General features: G+C 53.0%; 1 protein-coding gene and 1 pseudogene across 2 annotated transcripts; one reads left to right on the plus strand and one right to left on the minus strand.

Annotated features, from left to right (window-relative positions):
* Nucleotides 1-3,678: 3,678 nt before the first annotated feature.
* Nucleotides 3,679-6,774, minus strand: LOC136528147 (probable methyltransferase At1g29790). 2 transcript variants are annotated; one of them, XM_066521063.1, is made up of 2 exons: nt 5,395-6,774; nt 3,679-4,092 (listed from the first exon to the last, which is right to left on the minus strand). In XM_066521063.1, exon 1 carries the CDS (start codon nt 6,592-6,594, stop codon nt 5,431-5,433), a length of 1,164 nt encoding a protein of 387 aa, XP_066377160.1. In that variant the 5' UTR covers nt 6,595-6,774; the 3' UTR covers nt 3,679-4,092; nt 5,395-5,430. The 2 variants fall into 2 exon arrangements, with proteins under 2 accessions (XP_066377160.1, XP_066377159.1); XM_066521062.1 differs by lacking the exon at nt 3,679-4,092 and adding an exon at nt 4,193-4,651.
* Nucleotides 6,775-8,502: 1,728 nt separating this feature from the next.
* LOC136525551 (aspartic proteinase nepenthesin-1-like) lies at nt 8,503-9,777 on the plus strand (annotated as a pseudogene).
* The last annotated feature ends 4,954 nt before the right edge of the window (nt 9,778-14,731 follow it).

A 14,731-nucleotide genomic window follows, 5' to 3' on the forward strand; every position in this document is an offset into this window, starting at 1 on the left:
GAGTCGGTCTTGTTCGACCTTGGCTTGAAGCTCGCGGAGCTGCTCCAGGTCTGGGCGTCGATGTCCCCCGCGAACAGGATTCTCGTTCCGTGCTGCCGGGGGTTCGAGACGCGGAGGTGTGGCGTCGCCCGCCCCTGCCCGGGGCGGGGAATGGTTGCCTGTCCTCTCGTCCTCTTCGCCCGCCCTTGGCATCCCGAGCCCGACGTGGAAGCACTCACGAGATGGATCGTAAGTCCCTTCGTCGTCGGAGTCGGAGTAGCCGAGGCAGTAGTCGCTTGCAGCCAAGAATTGGCGCAAAGCCCCAGGGTTGTGGAGTTCGGAGAAGTCCGCCCCGGGCCATGCCTCGCCCTCGTCCGAGGAGTCGGAGCGGATGCTCAGGTCAGGAGCGAAGCGCTGGCGGCGCTCCGAGGGGTGCTCGTGGGTGGCAGCGTAAGCGTAGGCGTAAGAGGCGGCGGCATTTCTCAATCCAAAGGGGGATGGCGACGGTGCCGTCTCCATATTCTGCCCCGCCGGGGTCGGCTCTCTAGGGAGTGGTGGAGCGGAGCCAGACGGCTGGGTATCGCCGCAAGCCGCCGGCGATTTTCCTTCGTCCATGCTCAGGCCAGACAGGTCCCCAGCCAGGGACCCCGTACCAACAGCTGGTCGTAGGGTATCGGCGGGGAGTGGTGTGCCGCCCTGGGTTCACGTAGCGTCGGGGTGGCCTTGCTCGCGTCGTGCCTGGCGAGCATGGCGAGAGCGGCTGCCCGAGCGCCGCCTGCGCCTGGGCTGCCGGGGCGTGACTTCATCGTCGGACGGTGGGGCTCGAGGGGCGAGGAGCACCATGTCGTACTCATGCCCTAGAGACATGAACTCTAGGCTTCCGAACCAAACTATGGTGCCGAGACGCAATGGTCGTACGGGGTCTGCCATCCGGAACTTGCTAGGATGATGAAGCCGACACGCAGCGCCCCCTACCTGGCGCGCCAACTGTCGGTGTTTTGGAACCGGGCGTCCCTCAACCAACGAGTGAGTTTGTGCTGCGTGCCCCTAATCCCGGATGGTGATGCAGAGAGACACAAGGTTTATACTGGTTCAGGCAATCGAGGCCCTACGTCCAGTCTGAGAGATTGATCTTGTATTCCTTGCACCGGAGTGCTCGTAGTAGGGGGTTACAAGCTAGGTGAGAGAGGGGGCTAGCCCCAGGTCTCGGTGAGGGTGGTGCGAGCTGCTTGAGGCGTTGTTCTCAAGCAGCGTAGTGTCAAGTTCTATCGGTGTGTTCGTCCTCTTCCCCTCGCCCCTAGAAATGGCCCCGGTGCCTCCCTTTTATACTCTAAGGGAGACCTGGGACCGTACATGGATTGCTACATAGCGCTTCTGTAAACGGGGGTGGCGTGTCCGAGCCCTGTAGCCGGCCACTGTCGTGGTATGGTCGATGGAGTGGCCCTGTCCTTGTCGTGCAGAAGTGACGCGCCGGTCATACTCGATCTTGTGCGTCGTGGGGCTCCAGTATAGCTTGATGCAGGACATGGCGGGCGACGTGCTGGTCACCGTGCAATGACGTCGTAGGGAAGCAGCGGCCCTGCAGACGCCGAGGCCGAGCCATCGTGGGGGGCTCGGCGGACATGGATCCTCAGGCTGCCGAGCCCCTGAAGCAAACTGCCGAGGCCTCGGGGGAGTTATTATACCTGGGTACTGATTCCGAGGCTACAGTGGCCCAGTCGTGGCTCCCCATGCTGCGTTGTCCTTGGAGCAGGAGTTGGCAGCTCAGTGAGGCATGGGCGTTAGCCATGTGCATAGTGGTTAGCACAGTGGCGGGTAACCCCTGCCCAGTTCGGGCGACGTGCGGGTCATCGTGTGATGACGTCGTGGGGAGCTATGGCTCTGCAGGTGCCGAGGCCGAGCCATCGTGGGGGGCCCCGGCGGACGTGGGTCCTCAGGCTGCCGAGCCCCTGAAGCAAACTGCCGAGGCCTTGAAGGGAATTATTGGTCCTGGGTACTGATTCCGAGGCCACAGTAGCCCAGATGTGGCTCCCCATGCTGCGTTGTCCTTGGAGCAGGAGTTGGCAGCTCAGTGAGGCGTGGGCGTCAGCCATGTGCATAGTGGTTAGCACAGTGGCGGGTAACCCCTGCCCCGTCCTGCTTCCTGTCCCGTCGGCCACTCTGCTGTACTGTGCCGAGCGTGCGGCCGATGTCAGGGGCAGCAGTTGGCTGAGTTAATGCGACACGACGTTTTGTCAGAGGGACGGGAGAAGGAAGAGGCAGCGGAGTGCTGCCGAGCCTGCCTCGCGCGAGACGGAGGGTCAGTGGCCCGGCCGAGGCCTTCGGCGGGGAGTCGCTCGAGGTCAGTGGCGAGGGGGCCTCGGGCGAGTCGGAGAATCGGCCGAGGCTAGCGGTGAGGGGGCCTCGGGCGAGTCGGAGAACCGGCCGAGGCCAGCGGTGAGGGGGCCTCGGGCGAGTCGGAGAACCGGCCGAGGCCAGCGGTGTTTAGCTGGTTTCGATCTTTACGAAGTCTACGCAGTCGTTTTTTGGGTCTTGCTTAGGGTACCCCTTCTCACGGCATCCGACAAGTATAGTAAGCAGAAAATGAGAAGGAAAGATATAGAGATAAAGATGATTGAGAAAAGAAAGGTGTATTGGGTTAGGAAGCGAGAATAACACTTATTTTGGGACAAGTATAGAAGACTAAAACGACACTTATTTTGAGCGAAAGGAGCAAGAGTGAAACATCTACCTAGCTCGGTCTCAAGTTTTTATGCACAGAGGAAGTACCAACTGACATTTTGTCATATGGGTTTGATTGTTTGTTTGTATTAATCTTGTCTGCATTGGACCTCATGCAGTAAGCTAGTGTTAACGTATGCAGTGTCTTGATGTTTGGTTCTTTTGCACGAATAAGTCGTATTTGATAAAATTGTATTTGGTTGTTTACATTTTGTTGCATATAGTCACCTCTATGTTCTAGTTGAGGTCTGATATTTCTAGTAGAGATACGGGGGATGAGAATGTTTTTTTTTTTTGTGTATGCGCATAGGCTTTGTGCAAGCCCGCATTGTCTAATATGACCAAACCTGGCACGCTAGCTAATGTAGCATTAGGCCTACTTTGAGCAATGTGCAAACCTGATATAAGAGCATATGCATGCAATCAAACACTGGCAACATGCGCTGCACCGGCTAAAAATTAGGTCACCTTGTGAAAATAGATTAAACATGAACTATTTATGGGTTAATAATGGCTAATGGACTCTAACCACCAATTAGTCCTCATTAGCTCTTATTAGCCTAAAATTAGCTCAGATTTAGGCTTTCTAATTGGTATAATAAAACATGGGCTAATTATTAGCTCCCTGATCCAAACACACCCTGATACTTGCAACCAATCAGTAGTGACATATAGAATCTATATTAAGGGGTGATTGTTATTGCCTATAAATAGTGAGAATCTCTAAATAACAGAATTTAGTGGGATAATTGAATTCTAGAATCTTATTTAGAATCTAAATGTTTGTATTTCGTTCTCAAAGTTCTCAGGAGATACAGACAGGCCCTTACATCCATAAGCACCAACCTAGCAGGAGCTCAAGACAATAGGCTAGAACAAGCTGAGAAGAGAATGAATCACAGGTTGTCGGTTGTACCAATGTGATTCATGGGTTCAGGCACCAACGGAAGGGATCCACAAATATAAATACTCACAGAAAAAAAAAATGCAAAACCATTTGTACATTATCAACATAATCACGTGTAGAAGCAGAATAGGAACTTCAGAAGTTCAAGCAAGTGCAAGCCCTTACTTGTCTTCATGCCACTATATTCTTTTTCACGAAGCAATTCAATTGTTTCACATACTGCACAAGTGCACATCACGTTTTCATGCTCCTGGTAATGGTGAATCTCTTCTTCAGGAAAGACAATGCTCTGCATTTGATTATGTGTTTTTATATCGATTATCAATGTGAACTCTCAAGCATTCGAGTAACTGATTCAGTATAGGCACGACCTGAACAAATTTTGCTACCAAGTACAGTCTGACAGTATTGGTTGTTTGATCATAGCAGAAACATCAGTCAATCTGAAGAACTGATTTCCCTTGATTCAGTGATCAGCTTGCTACCTGGAGTACATATGAGTATATGACACCAGAGAAACAATGTAACATAACGGGACCTGATAACTTTGCCTGTCAACAAAGCATATACAGAGCTGTGTTTGCCAGAAAGAAGAAATAACATGCTGATTGTGGCACATGTCTACAGAAGTAGACAGTGTTATTTGTTAAGATTCCAATAACACTGTTTGCCGTGATCCAGATGTCTTCCCGAAGTAGACAGTGCTTAAATGCTTACAGGGACTGCCTATTACTAGCAGTCAGTGTGCAGGTAATTTCATAACACCACATGATTGCACACAATTATGCTTTGAACTATCCACATGTATGCTACTGGTTAAAATTCCACAAATACGAGAGTAAAAATAGAAGCAGAAATTGTCTGCCCATAGCAAACTTGGACTATTCAATGTATGTTTCTGAAACAAAATAGAAGATCTGTCTGTGGAAGCTCATAAATTTATCAGTCAGGCAAACAATCTCACATCTCTATCAGTTGGCTGCAAAATAGATTTTATCTAGTTATCTACAAGAAAACACTGTGGATCCCTGCTTTAATATGGCCCTGCATACAATTAGTACAATTGGATAAGAATGAGTTACACAATGGTGACTCCTAAACCCAATTTTCAACACTAGAAGACAAGCAGTGAAATCTATATACGGCATGTTTGATACATATGGCTAATTACTGGTTGGGGCAAAAAAAATAGCTCAAACTAGCTATGGTTGGTTAGCTAGTTGGCTAACAACTACTTGGAGACTTGTCTAAAAAAATTGACCCACCTATTAGCCCTCCTGTTTGGATGCACTAGAGCTAATTTGGGCTACTTTTTAGATAGCTAGTGATTAGCCCTTGTATCCAAACAGGCCCATAGTATAGACCCTCAATTGTGGAAAGGTACAAGTCCAAGGAAATTTGAACAAGCTGTGCCACACACATACACTATAGACTAAACTGACAGCAAAAATATTAGCTTTAGATAGACAACATGAATAAATAGCTCAAAGAGCATCCTTTACTTTCCTTTTCTGCTTGAATGAGAATAGCACACCACTGCACACCCACTTTGCAATCCCCCAGTTGAGCAACAACTACTTCATATGTTTCCCACCTAACAGGCTAACAACAGCCTATTACATGATACCAAAAGTGGAACAATTGTACTCTTTTCACTTATTTAAGTTATACTATCTGAACAAACAATAGAATCAACCTAATCCGTGGCATCTATTGGGCACACTCATGTCTCATGTCAGATCCCCTGATGAACTACAAACAATCAGGATAAGGTACATTCATCATACCTCAGATTTCAACCCATCCATTTCATCCAGCCAATTTCAACCCCGTGCCGGCTTCTGCAACACCGCAGAGAAGTACATTGCTGCCTTTGCACTCCCTGTGCCGGCCTTCTCTCCCATTACCCATTTGAGCTTCTTGTAACCAAACCTGCCAATGAGCCTGACGAGCACCTGCCACCGTTCATCGCTGTGGCACATGTAGCTGTCAATCCAGAGCAGTCCACTGGCGCGCAGCACCCGGTCGACATCAAACATGAAGAATTCCAGCGCCTCCTCCGTCCCGGCCTGCCCCAACGCCGGCGACCCGCCTTCGGCCAATGCGGTGGTCCCGACGTGCACGAGGTCGAACACCCCGTCGTAGAAGGGGAACCGGTGCGCGGGCGAGAGCAGCAGCGGGAACAGTCCCCTGGCCGCCACGAACTCGTTCATGGGCTTCCCGGCGTTATCGAGCACCGTGGTGAAGACGGTGACCCCGCGCTCCCTCATCCGGGCGGCGAAGTTGGCGGCGCCGCCGGCAACGTCGAAGCCGATCCGGATCTTGCCGGCGCCGGCGGCGAGGCGCAGGACGTCGTCGATGAGGAACTCGTGGTCGTGGCGCGGCTTCACCCAGCGGCGGCTGTCGACGCCCATGTTGGAGGCCGGGAGCCCAGCGCGCGGGCCCCGGGAGAGGCAGCGGCGGCGGGGCAGCGGCTCGCAGGCCTTGGAGATGAGGCGGTGCGGGAGCGTGGCGTTGCGCGGGCAGGCGGCGTAGGGCGCGTAGGAGGCGAACGCGGCGAGGAGCGCGAGCGTGGAGGGGGAGCGGAAGCAGGCGTGCGCGACGGAGGCCGGCATGTGGGTGAGCCCCGTGCGCGCGTCGCGGCCCAGCGGGAGCGCGTGCGGGGACATGAAGAGGAGCAGCTCCGGGGGCAGGGTGGTGCCGCCACCGTCGCCCGCCGCCAAGCGGTGCGGGACGAGGCGGGTCGCGTCGATCTCCCGCACGATGGCGGCCACCTGCGCGGAGATGGCGGAGGGTGAGGTGGAGAGGTTGGCGGTGGCGGCGGGGACGGGGTGCGCGCGGGGGGAGAGGAAGGCGAGGAACGCGAGGAGGTTGGTGAAGAGGAGGGAGAGCAGCACGAGGAGGTTGAGCAGCGCGGGCGAGCAGAGGCACGCCAGGCGCCGCCCGACGCGCCGGGAGGACGCCACGTTCAGGGACACCGACCCCATCGCGCGGCGGCGGCGCCACTGCCCGCGCGCGCCGGGGAAGGATTTCGCCGGCGCGGCTGGCGGGTGGGATCTCGCCTCGGCCCTCGGGGCGAGGGGGTTTGGGTTCGCCGCGTTCGTGTCAGAGTGTGTGATTGTGCGTGCGTCCGCGTTGGCTTGCTTCGTTCTAGCTCGGGAGCTCGGGACGGGACGGGACGGGGAAAGGGAGTGGAGGCTGGGGGAGTGTGCGAGCTGGGGAAAGCGACAGTGAAGGAGCTGCGTGAATAGTTGTCGGCTGCCCGTAACCCCGTGCCAAACATCCGGATTAGCAGAACGGTTTTACTTTAATAAAGCTGTTTCGTACGGCCGTACGTTCTGTGAAACAAGACTCAACTTAGGATTCCTGGGTCAGATCACTACAAAGATTGGCTTCATAGGTTGATAGCCAAATTTTGGTTGTCAAAAACTTGGGTGGTCTCTATTTTGTTGATTATCAAAATTTATCAATACCCCATATTTAGTTTGCAAAATCTGCAGCAAATATTTTTGTCCAAATTTTATTAACTTTTGGTTGCTAAATCATTGGCTTGTCAAATTTTGAAAGCCAACCAAGCAGGCTCTGTATTCCCATAAGACTTGTTCATTTTTTTCTTCCCGTTCAATTTATGCAATGCTTTTACCGCTGTTGCAGCCGTAAAAAATACAAAGTATTGATCCAATAGAGTAGGACTACATGTTTGTAGCAGCAGCAACAACAACAACGACAACAACAATTGTAGCCAAAAGAGCCCAGTGGATCAAAGCTGTTATACAAAAATATTTTGTTAGATTCTACTAGTTTCTATGCTTAAGAAGAATCATTATAATTTGGGAAAATTGGTTCTATACCATCGAAAGATCACGACATTTGGAAAAATACCATCGAAAATTTGCCGTTACGTAAAATACCATTGAAAGTAATAATCCGTTCCAAAATCTAGCATTCTGTTAACTAGTTGTCAACGGCGTCCGCCTCACGCTCACTGCACTTCACTGAAAGAGGACGGTCCCACTTGTCATCCTCTTCCCACCCTCTCACCAATCTCCTTGCCATGCTGGGGCCATCCGTACGTCAATCTATGGCGGAGACGGGAGACCCACCAGGACCGGCAGCTGGCCGGGAGGCCCTGCGGCAGCTGCTGCACGCGCTGCAGTACCGCTCCACCGCCGAGCGTCAAGCCGTCGCTGCCACTCTTCTAGGGCCTCGGCCCGCACACCCAGCGCTCGGTATGGGAGCTCGGCGAGCTCGCGCCGTGGTGCGGGTCAGGGAGGCGCCGACGCGTCCCCGCACTGGAACGTCACCGCGCTTTGCAGCTGTCGCGCTGGATGGAGCCAGCTGACTACGGCATCGATATCACGCGCTGGCTAGAGCACCACGCTCCCGCGCACGTCATCGGCGGCGTGCGCAGGCTCCGTGACGAGGCCGACGCGCGCATCGACTGCGTCGAGGAGATGGAGGCGACGCTCGCCAAGGCCGCCGGAGTCCACCAGCCCATGCGCGAGCTCCTCGAGATGTGCCACGGTGACTACACCACTGACTCGAACCGCCGCTCGTCGAGCCACGCGAGGCACCCTTTGGGGTCCTCGTCCTTGTCGTCGCTGCCTTTCGGTGACTCGCCGGTGGCGAGGAACAGCGGGCCAACTAGCCAGGCGTGGAGAGGTAGAATGACTCGAGGACGTCGAACAAGAACTGTGTCACTATCACCGGGACCTCGTCCACGGTGAGCGTGATGCTCTCCGGGAACCCTGGGACGTGGAAGGGGGCGGCATCCTAGATGCTCTCGGCCGGGGGCAGCCTACAGGTCGCGAGGGAGAAGCAGAGCGCCAGGGAGAAGGCGGACAGCAGCGCGAGCAACGACGCGAGGAGGGAGGCCAGGTTCCCCGCGAAGGGATCCCGTAGCAGCGTCGTGGCGTGTAGGAACGTCGGGAAGAGCGAGTGGCTTCCCAATGCAAGGCATGGCACACCATCATCTTCACCACTGGCTCCAACTCGTGTGCCTCGTCGCCGTCGTGTTGACGGCCGCCCCAGCTGCCCATGCGATCTTCCATTTCAACTTCCGTTTGGACACCAACAGCCCGTTCTTTGGCCGCTCCGCTTGGGCTTCTAGGCATGACACTTGGCGCCGCGCCGCCCTCGAGAGCAATGCCCGGCAGGCGAGGAGGCTCGCCAAGGCCCTCGGCAAGCTGAGCGGGGCCGCCGCCCCCGTCGCCGCCACCACCGACATTGCGGCGGCCAACGTGACCATCTCCCCGTACACCCACCAGGGCCACTGCCTGACCGTGGGCGTGGGCACGCCGCCGCAGCCTAGCAAGGTGATCCTAGACCTAGGCAGCGACCTCCTCTAGACGCAGTGCAGCCTTGTTGGCCCCACCGCGAAGCAGCTAGAGCCCGTGTTCGACGCCGCTAGGTCGTCCTTCTTCTCCGTCCTACCCTGCAACAGCAAGCCGTGCGAGGAGGGCACGTTCACCAACAAGACTTGTACTGACCGCAAGTGCGCGTACGAGAACTACTACGGCATCATGACGGGCACCGGCGTGCTCGCGACCGAGACCTTCACCTTTGGGACGCACCACAACGTCTCCGCCAACCTCACCTTCGGCTGCGGCAAGCTCGCCAACGGCACCATAGCCGAAGCGTCCGGCATCCTGGGCCTGTCTCTGGGCGCCCTGTCCATGCTGAAGCAGCTGGCCATCACCAAGTTCTCCTACTGCCTCACCCCCTTCACCGACCGCAAGACCAGCCCAGTGATGTTCGGCGCCATGGCCGACCTGAACAAGTACAAGACCACGGGGAAGGTGCAGACGATCCCACTGCTGAAGAACCCCGTGGAGGACATCTACTACTACGTGCCCATGGTGGGGATCTCACTCGGGAGCAAGCGGCTGGACGTGCCGGAGGACGCCCTTGCGATAAAGCCCGACGGGACCGACGGCACGGTCCTCGACTCAGCGACCACGCTGGCGTACCTCGTGGAGCCGGCGTTCAAGGAGCTGAAGAAGGCCATGATGGAAGGCATCAAGCTGCCGGTGGCGAACCGGAGTGTCGACGACTACCTGGTGTGCTTCGAGCTGCCGCGTGGCACGTCCATGGAAAAGGTGCAGGCGCCGCCGCTGGTGCTGCACTTCGACGGCGACGCAGCGCAAATGCGAGGTTGCCTGGGGTTGTGACCACCGTGACGCAGAGTTCACGGAGCTATCTCAAAACGTGACGGAATGGTATTTTTCAGAAACGGTTCATTCTTTCAATGTTATTTCACGCATGGACAGATTTTCGATGGTATTTTCCGGATACCGCGATCTTTCGGTGCTATAGAACTAATTTTCCCTTATAACTTTGGTGTCCAATACATATTGATATATAGAATCTATGATCATATATGGAACACAAAGTCTAGACACTACAAAACCATAACATCTAAATTTCATAAGGCATTGACAATCGAATTTGGTAAGCTTAATGAAACTCTATAAGAACCGCCATTAATCAAGGCAGCTATATCCATGCCTACACGATAGTCTCCTATCAAGACTGAGAAAGAGCAAACCACTATGAGGTAAATTTGCGCTCGTATTATTTGATGATATCCTGGTATATAATGAAGGGTTAGAATCATAGCCTTACAAGAAGGCAAAATTAAGATGATCATCCTTCGTTAGCTAAAAATAAGGTAAGGTGAAGTTGCAAAGGTAGTACCCAAGGTGTATCTGATCATTTGTTATGGCTTTATGATTCAATGGGAAATCCACTTGGGTATCAGGCCTGTTCGCTTGAACTTATCAGCCGATTTATCAGCTAGAATCTACAGTATTTTTCTCTCACAACAAAACAGCTTCAACCGGCTTTAATACCAGCCGAACAGAGGTAGCCCGATTGTAACACCCCTGGTGCTACGATCTTATTTAGTACCGCGATTTAGGCCTAAGTAAAAATTTCCGAAACAAGTTTCTCGAATTTTTGATTTAAAACGTACTCGAGACGATAAGCGAATCCTGTGACTTAGTTTCGCGGACTTAAGTAACACTCAAATTAAATCACGCCGGGCGTAGAAATATTTAGGAATGTCGAACGGCAATTCTGGCCAATTGATAGCTAACGGATCGTTCTATTAGATTAAGCATGAAAAGCAACTTTTGTAAATAAAATAAAATCCATTAATAAATAGAACGATATACATATATATATATATATATACATATATATATATACATATATATATATACATATATATATATATATATATGTGTATATATATATACATATATATATATATAGCTTTTGAATCAAATTTAAATTCGAGCTTGCTGAAATTTTCCTATGCCTAGACGTTGCAAATTGACTAAAGTAGTAAACCGTTATATATGTATATGTATATATGTGTATATATATATATGTATATATGTGTGTGTATATATATATATACACACACGTTACGACAAGAGCTCTAAATCAAGGAACGTGCAACAGCGGCGTTAGGACTGCGGTAAACGTCTCTGTCTGTGCTCTCTGCAAGTCTGTACAAGTTGACCGACCTCTTGCTTTCTCTTTCTTTCCTCCATTGTCTCGTCGTGTTATTGTCTTCGTCGCAACGCGGTGGTCTCATCCTTGCCTGCTGCTACTGTTCTTTGTTTTTCCTCCCTTACTTTTTCTCTGCAATGAATGCCGCTGCCGGCCACGTCGCGCTGTCCTTGCTATCGTCTAAAGCCGGCTCTTGTGTGTGAGTAGCGTGGTGCTGCATGCGTGTGCTCAGTGATAGGCCAGGAAAAGTTGACGTCTCTTCATGCATGTCTAAGTTCTGTCAACTGTCTGCATTTGTGACGTTTCCACTTTTTTTTTATTTGAGCACTAGCAGCCAGCGAAATTTACAGCAAGCAGCCGGGCACTGCTGCAGTAGACCTTTTCCACCTCTGCCTCTGTTGCCAGCTTAGATTGTCTCTGGACTGCCTCGGTACCGAGCCAAGCAACCCATTTGACAGCATCCCCGTCGCCTTGGCCAGTGAAGCTAGCATCTCATCCTTGTCTGCCTCGGCTTGTCCGTCTGCATTGGTTTTTCTCTGCGCTGTCCTGCCGTGTCTCCCGCGGCTTTCCCCTCCTCCTTTTTCTGCTGCTATGGGAAGAGGCGCCTCTGCTCTAGTCCGCCACCTCCACTACGCGCCGAGCCCTCACTCCGCCGGTGCTGGCTGCCCCCGCGAGCGAGCGCACCCGCGCCCTTTTGTCGCGCTGGACCAGAGCCTGGGTGCTGCCCCTCCCGCGCCCCGCTGCCACCGTGACGCCCTCGACGTGCTGCTCCTCCGGCCGCAGCACCTCACCACCGCATCCCCGCAGCGCCCACCGGGGCCAAGCCGTTCGATGCTGGCCCCTCGCGCGAGCGCACGCAAGCCGCAGCACGCCATGGTCACGACCGTGCGCAGCTCTGCCTCCTCGAGTCCCTTGGCTGCCCCTGCCGTGCTCCTGCCCGGTGTCCGCACCACCGTCGAGCCCCGCTACGCCCCCGGTGCGACAGCCACCGCGCCCCCAGTCGTTCGTCGCCGGTTATCCACGGGCGTGCTTGCGAGCCCTCATTCCCACGCGGCACTTGCTGCCCCTCGGCGCTGCCTTCCCGTGCCTCCTCTCCTCCGCGTGCTGCGCCGGTGTCTCCTCCTTTTTTCCCCCACGCGCGCCCGAGCCGCCTCTCCAGCCACGACCCGCACGACTCCGCTGAGCCGGCCTTCTCCCGCGTCACATCTCCGTCATCCGTGCCCTGCAGCGTCCCGCTAGGCCGTGCCACCACTGCATCCTCGCCGTCGGTTCCCCTGGTGAGCACGCATGGGCCCGCGTTGCCCGCAGTCGCCCTCACCGTGGAGCCGCTCAGTCTCGTGCGCCGACACGCGTGGCCGGAGCTCCATGCTCTACCTCTGGCCAAGCCATGTCCACTCGCGGGCGCGCTCGGCAGCGGGCAGGCCGCGAAGCCGCCTCCTCATCGCCGTCGATGACCTCCTGGCCGGATTCGGCCGCCAGCCGGTTCCTCGGTGCCGGTGCTCTGTTTTTGGAGAGGGAGAAGGGTAAGGATGCAAGCAGAAAGTTTATACCGGGTCCTTTTTGCAAAATGACGGCGTGCCCTGGGATTTCCCACCTGGGCCAGCTTGCTAGGCCGGTCTGCCATCGGTCATGCGTGCTTGTGGGCCGTTCGTTGCCTGTGCGTCTGTGGGCCGGCCGCCCCTGGTCGCTGGGCTGCTAGCCGCGCGCCCCGCCTGGGCCGCGCCATTCCCCACTGGGCCGGCTGGTGCCGCCGTTGCTGGTCCGCTGGCCGCGCGCCTGTGGGCCGCGCATTCGTCTGGGCTGCCATGGTCGCTGGCCTGGCCGGCTGGGCTGCGGGTGCCTGGGCCTCGTGGTCGCCTGCGTGGGCCGCGCTGGCCATGGTTGGCCCAGGTGCCTGTCTTTTTGTAGTTTTTGTTTAAAATGGCTGAAACTTGTAAAATCAATATAAAATGGTATAGGAATCCAAAAATAGTGAAACCAGTTTTGTTGAGTCCCTAAAATCATGATCTACCGATTAGTACATTTTGTTCACATAGTTTGATAATATTTTTGGAAGCTATATAATTAAATCTAAGATACTTAATATTGCAAAATACAAACTTGTAGAAACTTTCATGATAAATTGGTAATAGTATTGGATCTGAAATCTTTACAGTAGGTTCCTAGCAATATTAGGTATTCACTATAAGTTTTGTATCTCCGGGATAGTTAGTTTGCTAAATAGATAATGATGTCCTATTGCGAATAATAATTAAATTGATAGAATGGGATAAAGAAATGACTTGGGTTTATGTAACGAAAATAATTGTTGGGAAATAGCGTCTTATCCGACAACGCGTATATGTAGCCTAAGTACGGTCGTCGTTAGAACTAGCTCATTAACTTGAGAGGCGTAAAACGTATTTATACGAGTCACGATTACCATTGATTAATTACATCTTTGCATTGCATCGCATGCATATCACATAGGTACGATGATGGATCAACGGATCGATCGAAGGATGATTGGGAGTCCAAAGATGGTGTAATGGTATTCTCTCTAGGAGATGATGCAATGGGCTTGTTATTCAGCTGATGGTTGATGATCTGAAGATGTAGACACTAACTTCTTAATATATCATACCCAGGCAAGCCCCGGTGCATAACCCCTACTTTTGGCAGTTTAAATTATATTTGTGCATTATGTTTTAAGGAGTTCAATGAAACCCACCTGCATATATATCTTTATCCTATGAGTCTTACTAGTATGACCAGATCGTGTAGATTGCTATGCTACAGGACTCTGGTAGAAGTCGAGTGATTGCCTATCACTCGCGAGAGATATGAAATATATTACTGAATGATTATCACTTGGAAAATATAAATGGTGGAAAAGAAAATGGTGACTGGGTAGGAATATGGTTCGAGTATTGGTGGGTGTAAGAAGTTGTGTCGCCGTGGACGCGGGGCATGGCTTGGTTACTCTGCTTTCCCTATCTGTGTTGATTAAGGACCGATCCTTGCATATGACTCTAGGCAGGTCACAGACTTATTATCCTGAGCACATACTTGTGTATGGGCGCTTGGAAGACTTGTTGCTCTCTTGTCACGGATCCGGCTCTTTTTGGACCGACTGTTAGGGTTTCTTTTTGGTGAAGGAGGTCCTTGCACCGCACTGAGTCCGGGACTCAGGGGCGGAGGCTTGGAGTCCTAGTTTGGATGGGGGCCTAGACACCCGGGACAGGAGGGTAATGGGTTGGTCCTGCTTGTGCCTAGGGTATAAGCGGGGCGTGTGTTTTCGTGGTACCCAGCGGGGGGCATTGATTCGTGAATCGCCGGGCGATCCGGTACGGCTTGTCTACGGTTTAGCATCGTAGTAAGAACTGAAGATGAAAGATGGAAGATGGAAAAAAGGAAATCTGATTGCTTACCACCTGCTTGAAAGTAGCACATGTGCTTACATAGAATGGTTAGTTAATGAACCAATGCGGCTATTAATAAAAATCGAATATAAGGACGCACGCTTAGTAATGCTTCCTGCAAATGCAACCCACAAGCAAAATAGCCTTGCATATCCTTGGAGTCTTTTCTTTCCTCCTATCGGGTAAGTCTTGCTGAGTACAATTG

This window comes from Miscanthus floridulus, chromosome 19 (genome assembly GCF_019320115.1).
Source record: "Miscanthus floridulus cultivar M001 chromosome 19, ASM1932011v1, whole genome shotgun sequence".
Lineage (NCBI taxonomy): Eukaryota > Viridiplantae > Streptophyta > Magnoliopsida > Poales > Poaceae > Miscanthus > Miscanthus floridulus.

Excerpts from the sequence above, each read along its gene's own strand:
- LOC136528147 (XM_066521063.1), bottom strand. The coding sequence starts at position 6,594 with ATGGGGTCGGTGTCCCTGAACGTGGCGTCCTCCCGGCGCGTCGGGCGG.